The sequence below is a fragment of the Betta splendens genome, chromosome 13, assembly GCF_900634795.4.
Source record: "Betta splendens chromosome 13, fBetSpl5.4, whole genome shotgun sequence".
NCBI lineage: Eukaryota > Metazoa > Chordata > Actinopteri > Anabantiformes > Osphronemidae > Betta > Betta splendens.
This window is the reverse complement of record NC_040893.2, coordinates 15,117,071-15,135,465: the sequence shown is the minus strand read 5'-3', so window position 1 is coordinate 15,135,465 and position 18,395 is coordinate 15,117,071. Positions and strand designations below refer to the sequence as shown.

At 47.6% G+C, this 18,395-nt stretch overlaps 1 protein-coding gene across 1 annotated transcript in view; it reads right to left on the bottom strand.

The window, feature by feature from the left end:
- LOC114867806 (calsyntenin-2-like) overlaps positions 1-18,395 on the bottom strand; it is a 137,146-nt gene that overhangs the window by 33,019 nt on the left and 85,732 nt on the right. The window contains exons 3-5 of the mRNA XM_029170825.2: positions 16,055-16,250; positions 9,721-9,929; positions 6,433-6,582 (exon numbers count right to left, since the gene is read on the bottom strand). Coding sequence (XP_029026658.1) covers positions 6,433-6,582; positions 9,721-9,929; positions 16,055-16,250 — 555 coding nt within the window. The remainder of the gene's footprint in view (positions 1-6,432; positions 6,583-9,720; positions 9,930-16,054; positions 16,251-18,395) is intronic.

Sequence of the window (18,395 nt, the reverse complement as noted above, 5' to 3'; positions counted from 1 at the left end):
GGCCTCTCCTGCCTCCTAAACATGACTAAGGTTCAAAAACAGAGGGCATTTTAAGGAAACGTTATCGCTGGATGTCTCATTTTTATTTGAACACGATGCTAAATGAGCTTTTTTTTCACAATAATGAAAAAGAGATTTACTAAATTGGACTAAATTAGAGAAAAATCTCCCGCTGTTTCATGTTTTCATTGTAGGTCGCTGGGCTCAGATCAGCGTCAGTTTCATCACTTTCAAATAAAATCCACAGGATAATGAAGTCTGCAAAGCGTGGACGGGCCTGAATGCTTTGTAATGCCACTAAGAATATCCATGGAAACGTACGAGTGCGTTTGAGCAGTCTCCTTCAAATGAAGGGTGTGAAAAGCAGAGAGTGAAAGATGGTGAGGAAAAGAAGATGGATGGAGGTGCTTAGGAAAATGATGCATCATCACACTTTCACGCTGCTCCCTATCTCTGGAGGCTGTGGGAACGTGTGCGTGCGTGTGTGTGTGTGTGTGTGTGTGTGTGTGTGTGTAGGCTCTTCCATGCTTTTAAATGTAAGCGTGTAGGATGACTTTTGTGTGAATATTGTGTGTGTGTGTGTGTGCGCATGTAAAAATGCTGACACTCATGTTGGAGCAGTGGCGTGCGCGGGTGGAGGGGGGGGGGGGGGGTCGTCATTACTCTCGGCTATCAGTGGGAGAGCCCATTTCCATTTAAAAGTGCACTCTGCTCCTCTCTTCCTCTCTTCCCCTTCCATCTCCCTTCCTCTCCACCTCCGTCCTCATCCGTCTGCCTCCACTTTAAACTGTGTCATTTCTCTGATTCCCCCTCTTTCCTCGCTGTCCTCCTCTCACTCCTACAACCTGCCGTACCCCGAAAGCATTCATTTTAATGCTTTCATGCATGCTCTCTGCGCTCCATAAAGGAGACTACTCTCCTCTTTCTGTCTTGAGTGCTTAGAGAGCTCTTGTTTCATACGAGCGCAAGACGAAAATAGGAGAAAATAGAGGCAGGGATTGTGAAGGTGGCCGCTGATAATGCAAAACATTAAAAGACAAAATGAAGGGGAATATTTCTTCCCTCCTGAATATTGTGGGAGCGAAGCATGATTTCATGCATCAGGATGGAGGCCTCTCAATCTCGATCTAATGCTCCTGCTCCTCTTGGCCACAGGTCAAGCAAAAAAACAGACAGCTGTGCAACAACAACCATCACATGTGGATGAATAAGAACTATAACTAGTTTGATTAAGTAGTTTTGTAAATTGGGGAAATGACGTGGGTTTTAAAGTTTGACTGAAACCTTTCAGTCAAACTGAGTCGAAAAGAGCTTCACCTCTTCCCTCTACTTTTATTTCTATCCTGCTCACGCGGCGCCGCTACTCGAAGATGTAATCGATCGATTCATGGGTAGAATTGAGACAGAGCTCATGTCGTACATCGTCGCCAACTTTCTGATATTTCCACTTGCTCCTTTGAGGATAACAACGGGTATCTCTTCCCTTTAAACACCTGCCATCCTCGGTCCGTCCGAGCCGCTTCCTGCTGCTTTATCACTCTCTTTGTCTTTGTAATCATGATAGCTCAGTGTCGACTTGACACTTAAGTGGCACTAGAAAAGAAACTCCAATCTTAACTGGCACAAAGACGAGCACCGGGGAAGCGTCGTCCTCCTTCCGTGTTCACGTCACGTCTGTGCCTGTGCTACAGAACGCGCACCTTTCAGTTTCATGCACACATCAGTGTGTATGTTTTGCTTTTGGACGCGCAGCAATGATATTTTATGTCTTTTTGTCTCTGCCCCTTTATTCTACACAGCTGCTGCGTTTTCCTGCAAAACACCAAGCTGGAGCGACGGTGCCAGGCCCGCCTCTGTCTGGTACCATCCAAACCCCTGCCGGAAAGCAGAGGAGGGCTGTGCAATGCAGAAAGAGGGAAAAGTGGTTCAGGTGCAGCGTCAGGAAGCAGCAGGAGGTTTACACTGGAGACCAGTGGGCTCCTACTTCAAACCACCAGTGCAGCAGAGAAGAAATGAAAGAAACATGAGAGTGAAGTGATGAGAAGAGACAAAAAGGAAGGAATCAAAGCATCAAAGGGGAAGAAAAACACAGGACAGATCACAGCGTAAAGAAAAAATGCAGGACCCATTCAGACGTAAAAGGCGAAAGGGAAACAATGGTAGTAATATGTGAAAACAAGGTAACACCAGGGAGGGATGAAAAGTGCTAAAGCAGCAGGCGGACAGGCTCAGCATGCGATCAGAGGCAGAGGAGGAGGAGGAAGATGAGGAAGAGGAAGATGGAGGAGGAAGATGGAGGAGGAGGAGGAGGAGGAGGAGGAGGAGGAGGAGGAGGAGGGAGGAGGAGGAGGAGAGAAATATGGAGAAGGAGGAGGAGGAGGAGGAGGAGGAGGAGGAATATGAGGAGGAGGAGGAGGAAGATGAAGGAGGAGGAGGAGGAGAAAGATGGAGGAGGAGGAAGATGGAGGAGGAAGATGGAGGAGAAGGATGGAGGAAATGGGAAAGAGGAAGCCAAGTCATACATTTCTTCTTCTCTCTAATTCCTCGTCTTCCTGTTCTTATCTGCAGCATTGGCTGCCACACGCACGCGCACGTGCACACGCACCAACGGTTCAATGGAGAGTCGGCGGAAAGTGCAGCTTCTCTGAGCCAGTTTGTGTTGATCTCAGATACGAGGCTTCACCTGAGCACGAACCATCAGCAAACCACAACTCAACATAGCTTCTTTTCAGCCAAATATAATTAGATCTTATTTGACAAAAGCTTTATTTCTTTGCAGATAAGTTTCACAGTGGAAATTATCTTGATGTGAGTCTTATTACTTTCTTTTAACCTTTACTTAGAGAATATTTATCTTCAGGAAGAGAAATTAACAGAATTTTTCTCTATTAAAAGCAGAAAACAAAGGCGATAGTGATTTCTGAGGTCAGTTTCATTTGAGCTGTTACTGACACAAAACAATGGTTGATGGCCTTGTTGTGCAGCTATCATTCACTGTGTACATGACTTTTATTACCAAAGACGCCGATCATCTAGTCATTCTCCATCTGCTTCTCTAGGACTTACTATGTATGTATTTGTATTTTAATTTGTGTTTAGTGAAGAGATGGAGCATCTCTAGGAAATAAAAGCAGGTTGTTTGGGGCAACAAAGGAATTCTTAGTGTGTTATTTTGTATCTGAAGTCCCATTTCCTTCAAAACTTGTATTTAAATCTTCTCAACTCTGCTGGAGATAGAGACATTTTCAAAATGTCCCTTTTAAAAATTCATGATGATGTCATCATAAGTGATGTCAGCGGAGTGCTTCAGTGTTGGCCTGGTTTCACTTGGATTAGATTTTGACTTAGAAGTGATCGATTTTATAGCTCGGCTGCACATTTTGGGGGAATCAATTACATGTATCTGAGTGGAGACTTACACATGTCTGAGACAGATTTATTGCTAAAATTGGTCCCAGACTCTGTGCATAAACCTTCTTTCTGAAAGAGTAGCACTGATGAGTGGTGCATGCATTTTTAATAATCAGCCACTTCTCCTACATGGCATGTTCTAAAGATATAAATGTTTTATTCCACTTTACAAATTTACCGCCACAATAATCAAAGCGGCATGTCAATAGATTTAGCTTTACTTTACTTTTGTGGCAAATGCAGACATCAAACAAGGGTAATTCTCCACCACCTGTGTAATGCTGTAAAATAGAGCTGCTGTTATAGTAAATATTTAATGCTAACTCCCCCCAGAAAGGCTCCGAAAAGGCTGTCTTCAATGGAAAAGAAAGACCCTGACGGTGAGAGGCAGAACTCTCTCTGATCGGAACTAGAACCGCAGTCTGAGGTTTGTGCTAATTGCCTTGACTGACAATACCCATGAGGTCAGTTTTAAATTGGGGCGTTTAACGGCGCTAAGCCGTGTGTGCACACATCACACACCAGCATGTGGACACACATAAGGCTCAGACACACACAACGCAGGGGACGGATATGAATATGCAAATTTCCTTCCCTGCACCAGTGTGACAATCTGTCAGTCTGTGTGTGTGTGTGTGAGAGAGAGAGAGAGAGAGAGAGAGAACAACCTGGATATATGTGACAGAAATAGATGCTTTGGATTTTATAGGTAACGGGGGCACAACCGAGATTTAATGGGACATTAAGCAGCTCTTTTACAGTCCTGTTGCATAAACTGTTGGCTTTGATTAACACAGATGGTCCAGAAATGATTCCTTTATTGCTAGTTTTTAAAACTTATGCTATAACTTCATGTGATATCAGTTATTGTACAACAGATTCTGTTGTTGTGTGAGAGAAACACACTCTGATTCTGGCACAGTTTGGAAACTAACTATTTATGGTACTCAGTGCATTTAGTTTGATTTACCTAGGCTGGGGCGCGTATTCAGCCTATGTTAGCGCTGCAGAGCTCTTTAAGGCTACAGACCAGACCCGGCAGGTGTCCTGTCTGTCTCACCACTTATTATTTAGGCCCTTCAATCTTTCTGACAGAGCCATCAGAGACGCCACTGCTGCTGCAGAAGAAATCCGATAAAGATGGTTGACAAGAGGACCACAGTCCACTTATGGACAACCCACCTGCCTGCAGGGTGTTTGATGAAAGAGCAGACGGGCTAAAAGCCCGGACACACCTGAGAACCTCAGTCCACAGCGCTGACAGGCGCCGTGATGACGTAAGACCAGAGGAAGAACGCGCTGTACGAGCCCGCGTCCCACGGACACAGACCGATACTAATTCCATCAGACGCATTACTGCTCTTTTTCGGCCCATCTAAGGCGCGTGTCAGTGAAGCGTGCAGATATTTGGGACATTCCCAAAGTAGCCTGTCTGTAATTCAGCATCCACTAGCCATTAAACATCCCCTGATCTGTAGCAATGGCATTTACCTCCATCCTTCCCTTGGTCCTCACTGCCCAACAACACTCACAGGGACGTCTGCCCTTTCATCAGGGGACCGTACGTGTGTGTGTGTGTGTGTGTGTGTGTGTGTGTGTGTCCTTGTTATCGTTGTGCTGGAAATCCTAATTTGAAAAAAACGCACTTAGAATATTTTGCAAACAGGCTTCAGAGGCAGGATTATTGCAGGGAGTCACACGGTGGACCCGCCGCAGCCACGGCGTCTGCGTGTGATGACACTAAGCTGATCCGTGGCCACACTCAGCCGGCGGACGGGTATGTGAACGCTTCACGTGTCCCTACGCAAAAAGATTCCAGTGTATGACTTCGTGACTACAGCTGCTTCTGATGATTTGAACAGGTCTAAGGCTGCTTTGGTGCCCTCGCTTGCTCTTAAATCTTGAAGTCGGAGCCCAGTCCAGTGAGAACTGGAGGCTTCCAGACGTAACCATCTTTAGAAATTATTTAGACCAGTAAGTGCTAATGGCAAGAGTTTCAAGATGTTCTTTAAATCATTCATTTCCTTGATGAACTGATTCAACTTTGTCTTTCTCCTCCGGAGACTCGGACCTCGCCAAGGTTTCACCACAGGTGTGTGTTGGCGCTGGTTTCGCGAGGACGCGGCGAACGACCCAACGGTTTCTGTCTCCGCTGCCAACGCGCTAGCGACGCTGGACGCAAAATGGCACAAAAAGAGGCTGTTATTGACTGAGCACGCACAGCAACACACATGCACAAGAGCAGGTGGGTGAGATTAGCAGCAACTGTTGCCTGGATTCTCATGAAATGATACCTGCTGACACATACCACAGTTATTATTTATTGATTATGGATTGTGGTTGGTTAATACCTTTTTTTATTGTAAGGCTCGCAGCCACAGATCGATTGGGTTACACCCCCCCATGCACCGTCTCTTATCATGTGCTTCTGGCCTCTCTGACAAGTGTAAACTGTGTCTCCAGTTATCTCAAGTGCTGCTGCTGTTGTAATACTCGGCGCAGACACTTGTCTTTGCATCATCCTGGACCTTGTTAAAGCTGCCAGGACTCCTTTCTGATGTGCAAAGAGCTGTGTTGGCTGTGTCACAATGCGCTTAGTAAAGTGCCGTTGATCACGCCAGCTAAACGTGACAGTCCAATTCCTCCGAGGGGGACGGAGAGACAGGGAGGGAGACAGTCAGGAAAACACGGGAGAGAGAGAGAGAGAGAGAGAGAGAGAGAGAGAGAGACGGGGAAATGCAATAGCTACTGTATACAAAGAAATAGAAGCGAGTGGAGCACGCTCAGAGATAAGGAGGCACACACACACACACACACACACACACACACACACACACACACACACACACACACACACACACACACACACACACACACACACAAACACACACACACACACATAAATACTCATGCAAATAATAAAAATCGGCGGGAATAAACGCACACAGCTCCCGCCCGCGTACACACACACTACACACTACACACTACACCTCTGCACACACGCAGACGCGCGGCGCCCACCTTGCCAGCCGGGTTTACACACAGGCTTGACGTCGATGCGGACCGGCACGCTGCGCAGGGCGCGCTTCTGGCCGCAGTCCCAGGCCGTCACCTGGATCTCGTACTGCTGCTGGCGGTCGAAGCTGAGCTTCTCCGTGTTCCTGATGTTACCTGGGGGACGGAGAAGGAGCCACTCAGGGTTAAATTGGGTTCCTTGAACATTTTGCACAGAGCAGTTTGACACAATAAGATGTTCGATGTAACACAATGTTTGATTTAATAAGACCATAAGAGATTAAAGCGTGCAAACAATATTAGTTTGATTAGGGTTAAGTTTTGCTACATGGATTTTTACAAACTTCACATACTTCATCAGAGAAAAAGCTTCACGCTGATAAGATCTTGCCTTTGTACTTATAGTAAAGCTTCCAGTACAGAAATACAGCAGTTGTATAAAGTGGTATTTGTGGCAGTATTACATTTGAGTGGGAGTTCTGAGACGTACTGTACTCACCCACCGATGAGGATAATTAAAAAGCAATTAAACTCTAGAAACAGCGCTATAATGGAAGCCGGTCTAGCGTTTGTCTCTTTGTGGAGGCAACAGAAGCAATTTGTTATGACTAAGAAACAATACAGATCCAGCCATGCCGGGATTATATTGTTATTAATAAATATAAAATACATACAGTACAGTATATTAGTAAAAACGTATGAACCATGTCAAAGTAATCTATTACGAAACATTTTCTGCTGCAATACGTTTAACAAAACAAACCCAAATGTGTCAGTCAACAGTCTGACGCTCTGAAGCTAAACGAGGTTTATTTTAGTGTCGCCATAAGAATTCTATTCTTAGAAAAGTTGCTGCAAGAAGCAGGTCTGCAGCAAGAGGCGCGTGGAGGTGCGTGCGCTTGCTTACGTGGCTAATGGGGACTTCATTAAAATTTTGAACCATCACTATATATCATTGTCAAATTAGCTCGGATGCGTTCATATAATCAGAGTAACAAATGAGATCACGGTTGGGATAACAGGTAGTCTGTCTCTCACGAGGGCTTTGATTAGTGCTAATGCTTCTCAAAATGAAGACCAACTTTCCATTAAACTCCTGTTGTTTCCTGATGAAACAAATAACCTCCACCGCCTCCACCCGCCGCGCGTTTGGTGGCGCCTCCGCTCTCCTTTGTCAGCGCTTTAAGGGCAGCGCCATCCGCTACAGGCAGCGCTGCTCTGGGAGGCACCGCTCATACGCTTTGTTTACATGAGTCATAACCAGGGCTTCATTAAGTTTTACGACGAGCGACGGCAGCAGGAATTAAAAGGCCAAGCGGCGCGCGTTAACCGTGCTCCGATCCCCTCGGTGTTACGAACACGGGGGCTCACGCGCCACAACCACAGTCCCGTTGGCAGATCTCCGTTCGCGGCGCAGCTCGGTTTTATTAGAACGTCTCGAACTGGGGATGTGCCGTGGATGGCGTGTGAGTTCATCGAGGAGGAAGCTTTTACAGCAACACCATTAGGCCGGATCTAATGTTCCCTTTAACCATCGCTGGGAGGGAGCGGACCAGTATGTACCAGTCTCACGTCTGGAGAAGCTTGATTTAATGCCACGCTTATGAATGCTGTTATGCTGGGCTTTAATGAAGCTCCCTAAAACTTTTTAAACTCCATGTCCCAGCGAGCACAAAGGGGAACTGCACCGATCGTGGGTCCCATTAACAACAGGCTGCACTTCCTTATCTACCTTCGGGTCGCCTGAGGGGAACGCCTGTTGTCCTAATGTGTGCGTGAATATTTGATGAGTCTTCCATTACAGCGCTAACAGCTAACGCAGCCTTTCAGGTGAGGACACTTGTGGAGGGTAACAGTGAAAACACACACTGTTGGCTGCTTTTGGCTGCACGTTGATGTAGATGCGGTGAGTTATTGCGACGTTTACTGCCTCCGGGATGCTTCCTGAGGTCTTTGTGTTATGGAGCGAGGCAGAGAGAGCCAGCGAGCGAGCGGTGCAGCAGGAGCTGAATGCTGATAATGTGGTATATTTGAATACAAGTGTTTGAGTGGGAGGATTGGATGTAATTCATACGAGGCCGCCGCTGCTGATCATCCTCATCCGTCTCATTTTCCGCCTCCCGCTCCGCTTTTTCCACCTCCCCCCCTTTGAATGCACCTCCGCTGTTCTCCTTCTTGCCCCCCCCCTTCATCCGCTCCTCGAACACTGCGTGTGCTCACCGGCAGCGTTCTGCATGGGAGAGGGTCCTCCTCCTGCTCCTTCCATTACGACATCAGCTTACGCGTGCTGCGACTGCTGCTGAGGGTGGCCAGCAAATAGTCAACACTGACTTTATGCTCATCCCTCCGCCTCCAAAGCACATAAACAACACGACTGCGTGTGTATTTGTTAATACACTCTCTCAGCATTTAGATAATTACTATAAAGCTCCTGAGCCCTTGGCTCTTTACTTACAGTGTTCCTATTATCACGATATTAAGATATTACACAAAAAACTCAACCGTGGGTTTAGCTTGTTTGCCTTTCTACCCCATTAAAGCAGGCAACCAAACAAACGGCTTTGTCGTTTTCTAACACAACTTAGGAATTTCAGGGCCAAGATTTGCAGCGTTCTCTCTGTTTGTCAGCGGTCTTGCGATTCGGCTCTCCCTCCCTCCCTCTCTCCATCATCCTGCTCATTCCCCCACAGACTCTTGAGTTCGAGAGCTCTCAGACTGCTCCTCTGCGGTCAGCGACACCGGGAGACACCGACAAATGCGGGCGAGAGAGGAGAGCACTCGGGCCGCAGCCTCCCGGCGGTCTCGTTCACGGCACCGGCGGCACCGGCGGCTCCCGCGTCGCCTAGTCAGCCTTTTTTTTTGTAACTCTCAGCAGTTGGCGGCAACAAAAATGTAAATAGTGTCCGTCCGTAGCGTCCGCGGAGCCTGAGTAAAAAACAAACGGCGCCTCTCGGAAGCGGGGGTTGTCCGCTGTGTGAATAACAATGGCAAACCCAAGATCACATCATTATTTAACTCCTGCATCCAGACTCTGTGCATGAATGTCTCCATAGTAACGCATCATTAAACAGACCACAGTAACTGATTTTAAACGCAAATGAAACGATTTAGAGCCTCATGGAACCTACAGTATATTTACTTTTCAGTGTATAGTTAAATGTTTGTGTGGCCTTCAAACCTGGTTAGATATGTGGGAAATCACACATAGCTCAGATAAGAAATAAGAAAATAAGAAAAGGAAATAAAACAAAACAGTACAATTACCTACATGCACATTTCCTGTTTTCCACTCACCGTTGCGATCTATAGCGAAGGGCGTGCTGCTGGTGGTGATCTGGTAGTTACAGATCTGGCTGTACTGTGGGGAGCAGTCCTGGTCAGTGGCCTCCACCTGCAGGATGCTGTCGTAGATCTTGCCCTCCGTCACCGCGGCGTGGTACTGGGGCTCCCGGAACACCGGCGCGAACTCGTTCACGTCATTGACCTGAATGTGCACCACGGCCCTGCACACATAACGCAAAGCCCCATTAATTTAACCATTGCATCAAGCCGTCTCCAACTCCCTGTGTCGCTTTGTGCACGAGTCCGAAGCCTATCGGCAGGAAGCGCTGTGACGAATCACCGCGGCCCGTCGGCCGATAGTTGTCGAGGGCAGAGTTCACCGCCGGTGATGAATTAGTTTTGGTAAGCAACAGTCACAATGTCCTTTGTGCAACACAATGTCTGACCTGACCCCGTGGAAGCCTTGTATTGTGCTGCAATGGGAAAATAATGCCCTGGACGGCTTCTGTTATCAAACACATGTACACACGCGGTCCCCGAGCACTTGAAACCGCACTAATTAATCATCCTGTAAATGATGTATTAGCTGCAATTCAGTCTAAGTCACACATCATGAAAAACACCCAGCATTTATCACTTGGAGATGTCTTTATCAATACCCTGCAGCAGCCAGAAGGCAACAGATTGCATAATCAATCCTTCAATTTATTGAGTGACAAATGGTAATGGATGATGATAGACCACAATAATACAGTTTTAAGCCTTGGCGAGCCCAAAGCGCGGCCTTCTGGAGACAAAGCGACGGGGATGAGTGTGTTGTTTATGGGATTAGCTGGTGGATATGGTAATGACGGAGAAATTATCCGATTAAACGGGGCTGTAAATATTTCCCCAACGTGTGCTCGGCTGGAGACGGAGACCGGACAGCGTTAGCGTAATGGATTTGCATGGCGCCTTATCGCTCCCTGTCACGAGGACACACACAGGAGGAGGCTCCTTTTCAGGCCACTGTGCAAACAGAGGCAAGTGTTTAATAGAAAAAGAAACACAAGCTGTAACAACTGGAGAACAAAAACAACCCAGGTAGTGCAGTCCAGCACATCTGGAACCTTATTGTACCTCCATGATGTGATTTCATGCTTTTGAGATACTGTACTTCAAATTAAACCATGTACTTAGTATCTGATCACTACTGAACATCCTCTAAAACCAGTAACAGTAGACGATGGCGATAAGGAGCCCTGACAGATGACGGCAGTAAATCCCTCATCCCTCAGGCTTGTTTTGTCATATTAATGATGCTCTCTCATAAACATTAGCCTCCTGCTTCGCCACTCTCCCCAGCGGCGCGGCGCCAAACATATGCTCCACACCTCCGGGTCCCCGCGTGGAGGAATCGCCGCTTTTGCAATTACGCACCCGCGTGATTTACAGGCGAACGCGAGGACGGCGGGCGCGCGTGGCCGCGGGGCGCGCGCTCCGACGCCGACGCCTCACATCTGGCGGCGACAGACGCCGGGACTCCGCAGCGGCGCCCGTGTTGCTGGAGCGTTTCCAAGTGGAGCAAGTTGGGGCGACAAGACGTGACCGCACAGGTGGAAGATGGATCGCTGCGAAACAGCATCGGACGAAATGACTGATGTCACTGTTCAGGACGTACATTAAAAGATGCATTACAGTGAAGTGAAGCACTAATGCTGATTTTGTCTTTTGTTGTGATGTCTTGGCAGAAAACAGGAATTTGTGTGTTTCTTTGTCTTGTTTATTAAGACACATGCAGTAATTATACTGTACCTTGTAGTTGTCTGCCCAGAGAACACACAGTAAGTCTAAACTTAACACATTGAATTGTCTTTTACAGTTCATTTATTTCTAAACCGTGACTCTAACATTTCGTTTCATCGCAGGACTACAAAACGTTTCTGACTTCAAATGACGCTGAAATGCTTTTGACTTTTTACAGTTTGAACACTGCACCTTTACGGTTTATCAAAAAAGTCGATGCAGGTCTGATTTAAATACAGCTTCCTCCGTTTCTGCCGCCTGTCTTTTAAATACAGCCACAGTAAATCATAAGAATCCCCAATCAGACACCAGCTGAACATCAAAGCCAGGTGATGCATGTTAATGCCAGGTTAGTCTGGTTGTCAGCGGGCTCATTATTTATCCACGCTCAGTCATTACTGAAAGCCTTCAAACAGACACAAAGTACAAAGGCAAAGGACTGAATTAATCAAGAATTAGCCTTGGGGTTGAATCATCAATTTCCTTGTGTAAAACCAGAATGGAAATAAACAGTGCTAACTATACCGATGGGATGCGATGCATAAGGCATGATGGCAGCGCTCATCAATATGCAAGGAAGCCCCACTTCCGCGTCGACTTGCGCCCCGAGGCGCTAACACAAAGCTCCACAGGGGCTGTGTAATCTCGACACGAGGTGATCACATCCAGATCAACCTGTAGCTCGTTTTTGTCTTGGACGGTCACGTTGATGCAAAGCCACAGAACAACACACAGTGATGATCCGCTGAAGTGTCTGTCGACTGTGTCTGACATCGGCACCAACCTGCAGTAGATCGGATGCCGACCGAAAACCGCCGCAGACGAGCTCGGATGCTAATTCACGCTCATGGTACAAACATAGAGACAAACGTCGAGTTACATCGCCAGCTCAAGATAAACAACACATTCCTAAACTAGATGCTGTTTGTTCTCTCTCACAATGAATAATAATCACGTCAGCTCACAGCTTTTGACAGAATGAGGTTCCACTCATATTAGCATCAAGTGTGACAAGCGTGAACTTAAGATTCTTGGTAGAAGAAAGCCCTGACACTTTGACAGGGCTGCACTATGTGTGCGGAGTTCCCTGGTCTCCTCACTACAGAAATCTATCATGACAGCTTATGCTAACAAGGCACCGCTCTTGACCCACTTCTTCTCTGCGAAGAACGTGACCGCTTTGTGTTAATGTGTTTTTAGGTGGTCGCGGAGGCACCAGTGGGTTTCTCCCCATGTGGTTATGAGATACGAACTCAGCCGCTGGTAATGCATTTGTTTCATTTTTATGTAAATGCAGGTGTATTAGATTTGAATTTGACTCAGCGTTCGGAGTGTGTGTGTGTGTGTGTGTGTGTGTGTGTGTGTGTGTGTGTGTGTGTGTGTGTGTGTGTGTGTGTGTGTGTGTGTGTGTCTGTCCTTCAGTTCGCTGTTCAGTGAGCTAATTAGCCTCCTCCAGCAGCAGTGAGGTTAGGACACACAGGCCTCTAAGATTCACTAATGATGACTTTAATAAGTGCCGTGCTTCCCAGTACAGAGACTGTGTGTGTGTGTGTGTGTGTGTGTGTGTGTGTGTGTGTGTGTGTGTGTGTGTGTGTGTGTGTGTGTGTGTGTGCGTGTGTGTGTCCGTGCGGGCATGAGAAAACATCTGTACATTACAAATCTGCACACTCACAACCCCGGGAGACCCCAGCTGCGAATGCATTATCCAAACCTTGACAACTTCCAGGCACATAACCCTGGGGCCGGTGTTAAATACACGTGTCATGTTTAGGTGTGAGCCCTGGGATGGATTATGAAAATGACATGCTTTGTAAGGAAGTGAGATCTCCCTTATGCCTAATTACTCCGTAGCAATGGCAGAAACTTCCACAGAGAAAGGTGTGTGGGGAATGACGAGGTACGAAAAAACAAAACAAAAGACTTTACTTTTCAGATGCTAATTAGCAGGTTATGTTGTTGTTTTTCCACAGCATCTAACTCAAAGGACTCTGCGCTCATGTCTGGCCACGCTTTTCAAATTTAGAATGGAGCAATGACAATTTGTGGTAAGATTATCACCTACGATAGTGGTTCCTAATGGTTCAGCGCTTCTGGTTTGGGGGGAAAATGCCTTTAAATCCTGTTTATTTGAAAAGTAATTTCCCCACAAAGGCTGTTTCATCTACTGTAAATCATTTGTAGAGTCAATGTAATGAGGTGGAACCAGTTACAGCAGACACAAAAATGAAACAGACAGAAAATAGGACATAATTTCAAGTTTTCTACTTATTTGTTTCTGTCAGAGGGATCAGCAGTGCTTGACAGTAATTAAAAGCTTTCACAAACGTCGGGCTGCGCCATTGTGTTCTACAGAATCGATAAATAGATGGTTCTTCACAACAAAGACCGAGCATTCTCCGCTGCTGGATGAGGTCCGTCCACAGCGGCGCACATTCATTTATTTATTCATCTAAATCTGGGTCCCACAGCCGTCCAGCGAAGATTCAGAACCAGCTGCTCTGATGCCTCGGACGCCATTAACGTCACTGTTTATAACGCCGACGGAGGCGACGTCGCACGCGCTCAGTCCCTTCCGGCGCGTAAACAGTGGCTCATTCACACGTTTGCGCATCGAATGTGTGCAGATGCAGCCTGACAAAACACTGCGGCGCCGGAAACAGACGGACGGACTGACGGACAGAGTGACGGAGCCCGCTGAGCCGGGAAACGGGGCGCGAGCGTTCAACTCATCCCTGATCCGCTTTCTTGACTGGCTTCCTGACGTGCCGTGTGCAATTCGAGCACGGCCTCAGGCGGAGGCTCTCCCTGTGCCTGTTAGCTGCCCTGTAAATCTGAGCGAGCGGCCAGACCGATCCTTAGAGAGTTGCCAGCGAAAGGACAGGCCATTTTAAGTGTCCCCAAAATTCACTCCCGCTCCCACGCGGGCCCGTCCGTGGCGGCCGAACGGGATCCGTGTCACAGCGGAGAGTGCTTAAGGGATAGACGCGGATCCGCAGCACACGGGCCGGATCACGGCGGCGGCCAGAGGTGCCCGGTCCGGTTCCACCGGGTCCAGTGCCGAGTCAAACAAACGGCGAGACGAACCAAGCAGCAAAAAAAGGCCTGGAAAACAGCAAAGGCACACAAAACAAGCACGAAGAGACACACACACACTCAAAGGTACAAAATAAAAGCACCAAATGAGTAGAAACAACACAGGCACGGTGACAACCACAAGGAGACACAAAACAAAACAACTAACTAACTCTAGATGGCCACAGAGGCGAAGCAACGACAAAGAGGCAAAATAAAAAATGAACACATGTGGGTCCAAGGCTCACTGTGATGGCAGTAAACGGTTTGTAAGAGCCAATAGCAGCTATTTACTGATATTGGTCAATTCAAGCACTGTAAACATATAGAAACTCTTCATTACATACGTATTTATTTTTTAAAACATGCAGCATTAACTCAAATTTAAATGGAAGCAAACAATGTACAATAGTGAATACAAATCCCTTCTATCGATCTAAAACCTTCACAAAGGCTGGAAAATCTCTGCAGCTACATGCGTGTGTGTGTGTGTGTGTGTGTGTGTGTGTGTGTGTGTGTGTGTGTGTGTGTGTGTGTGTGGGTGTGTGTGAGCCCGGTGTCTGTAGGCAAACTGATAGATTTTTGTGTTTGGCCCCATTGTTGGATGAGGTGAGGGGATTGAGCTGTAGCGCGAACGAGAGGAGATGCGCGGCGCTCGCCGGGCACAGGCAGTTTTCTGAAAAGGCTGCGTGGAGAGCAATTCCGAGCTGAAGCTGCTTTTAGGACGAGCAACAAGTGTGACAAATTGTTTTCATCAGTTGACACCTTTAAAGTGGTCTGCTGGTGTGTGTGGAGGCGGGTGCTGCCGGCATACAGACTTCCCAGAGCAACAGGGATCCATTGGAAGAGCCGTTACAGTGGAATTAAAGGTAGTCTCACTTTTAAATGTCCCATTTATTCTCCCCACTTACATACTGTAGTTTTGATTTGAAAACTTCCCTTCAAATATTTCCCTCTATGGGCTTTGACTTAAGGTTTGGAAGTGCATTATGTGCAGTTGATGTCACTTGCAAATCAAAATGCCCCAAAACCGATCTACTGATGTTGGGACTGCATTTTTGAAATGAACTAGAAAATGCACGCCGCAGAGTTTCCACTCTGCCTTCGTTAATATGCAAAGTGGGGCGTGTTTGTCCGAGTGCACAATGTACAGGAGACAGAAAATGAAAATACATAAACTTAGCATATGTATCGAGCCTGGAAGCAATTGTGGCGGCTGCGATTGCATCTGTATTTAATACGTTTGAAAGGCAGCTGCAAACTGCTTGCACACACAGAGCTCTTGTGGAGTGGGTGAGGAGGAAAAATGAATAGAATAAAGAAATACAAATATATCTAGTGGCCAGCACTGCAGGATTGGAGGCGTCGGGGCAGCTCCAGGCTCATTTAAGTTAACTTCCCAAGCCAAACTTGGCTTTAAATACAAATCTATCTGAATGATTGGAGTCCCACCTTCAGATGGGACCGTGCACGTGTTGGTTTTACTCACTTGTGGGACTTCTTGCCTTCTGTGCCGCCGGGTCCTGAGCCGCAGTCATGAGCCTGGATGATGAAGGTGTACTCCTTCTGCAGCTCGCAGTCCACCAGGCCGCGGGCCCTCAGCTGGCCCTCTCCAGACGTCCCGTTCAGGACCACCGCCTCGAACGGAGCCTCCAGCCCGTGGATGTTAAAAGCGCAGATCTCCCCTGAAAACCGGGAACAAAGAGGGGAGGTAAAGAGTTTAGCAGCCACATTCAAACTAGGTGTAAACGGCACTTGGAGCTGCGCTGACTCTAACATATATGTTCATTCAAACAGTAACATACAGTACTGGAGGTTGAACATAATAGGGTTCATGCATGTTGGCTCCAAAAGTTTCCATTATATGCAACAACTGAAATAAATGAAGGACTTTTACAAATGATACATTAAATAAACGTAAATCTGATGGAAACAATTATTTATTTTATCAATTAACCAAATAAAATATAATTTGGCCTATAATTGATATTTCATTGAAGCTGTATTGGCTCCTGCTGATTTGCTTTGGCTGATTTCCAATTTCAAGCTATGAAAAGTTGGTTTAATTTCCCACACCGCAGCAGACACTGGAGCTTTATAATAGACCGAGTTAACTTTCCCAGCGAAGCATCAAGCGCAACATAAAGAGCAACTGACGCACATGAGTCCGTTGTGACCTGTCTGTCGGATAGAGAGCAGGAGAATGCATTTAAATACAGAGCGAGCGGCCGACGAGAGTGAAACAAAGGAGCTAAGAGGCAGCTGACATTTATTAGAAAGCTGCAGAAGAAGTGGTCCATTTGTAAAGTTGGCGGGGGATTTTTTTACCTTCTGGGGGAGATGTCGTCCCCTTGCGCTTCCACCGCTGGGATTTCAGGAAATCACTTAACACGCCGAGCTCACACTCCTGACCTGCGACGGCTAATTGCACTCATATCACTTAAACTAACAGCAGACTAAATTGGATTCCCAAGCCGCTTTGTGCGCACACTGCTCCTGGCAAGTTCTGATAAGAGCAACTTTATTTTCCGACGCCTTCCCCTTTCTCTCCCCTTTCATCTTGTTCCTGTCATAATCCCCCCCCACCACCGTACCTCACCCCGCTCGCCCTTCCTTCCTGCCGGGGTGGGGGCTCTGAAATGAAAATGTGCCCACAGACGAGCTACGGGCAAAGTGATAAAGAAACAGTAAAGGAAGCGAAAGGCAGAATAGAAAATGGGAGAACGGGGGGGTGCTGCTGCAAAGATTCCCCCTCTGTATTACCTGAACAATGACTTATCAGAGGTAAATGGGCCCGTACAATATGGAGAAGCGCGGCCTCCCGGGGCTGCAGAGTCGCAAAATGGCACGGGGGCAAACGGTGTGAAGCGGGGAGTGACAGAAGGTGCAACCTCTCAAATGAGGAATCCAGGTGTGACAGTAGGAAAAGGCCACGGCCGCGCCGGCGGCACGCGAGCCACCGCACACGGGCCTCGCGGTTTAATTGTGGGCGATGGGGAAGCGAGGAAGGTGGCGGCGGGAGGTGGACCTCCCTCCTTTAAGGCTGAAATGAACACTCAGAGAGCTCGGGCGGGGGGGCGGGGTGTGTGTGTGTGTGTGTGTGTGTGGGGGGGGGGGGGGCTGCTGCCTCTTGTCCCCCTTTTATGCGGCCTATCACATTTTCCAGACCTTATAAACGATCTGCCCCCCGCGGAGAGGCGAAGGCGCCCGGTGAAGGAGGGAGGGAGGGGGGCGGACGCCACCAGCAGTGGGGGGGGAACAGATGTTGGGCGGCTGGTGCAACTCGCAAACGCTAATCATGGAGCGAAGCCGCTTCCCGAATACGTGTATCCGTATCGGATTAGGCTTCCAGGAGGTCGATTTATGTTCAGATGAAGCTCCGCCGCCCTGACGGTGGCCGTTTAAATCTAATGGATGCTGCATTGTTTATAGCTCATCGGTTGGATATCATCACAATTTGGCTTTTAGGCGTAATTAATCGTTTTTATGATCTTCAGAAATCAATGTCGCTCAGAACTTCCTGCAACTTAACTTTCCGAGCTCCCTCTATTTTCCCACTATTTCCTCCACCTTCCCTGCTGCAGCGATTACTAACTCCCTCCCTTGGGCGTCATTACATTTTCACTCAGCAAGTCCAAATGAATGACTTCTGTCTGTTTGTCGGCTGGGATTGTGTGCTCGGGACGTGAGCCGCTGTCCTCGCGGTGTCAGAGGTCGCGCGGCGCCCAGCGCGTCGGGGGGAATCTGGCTCCGGGCCCCGCTGGACTATCTTTGAGGACACAGAGCTCATTATCAGTGCCGGCAGAGGTGTTTAACTGGCAACGGCGCTG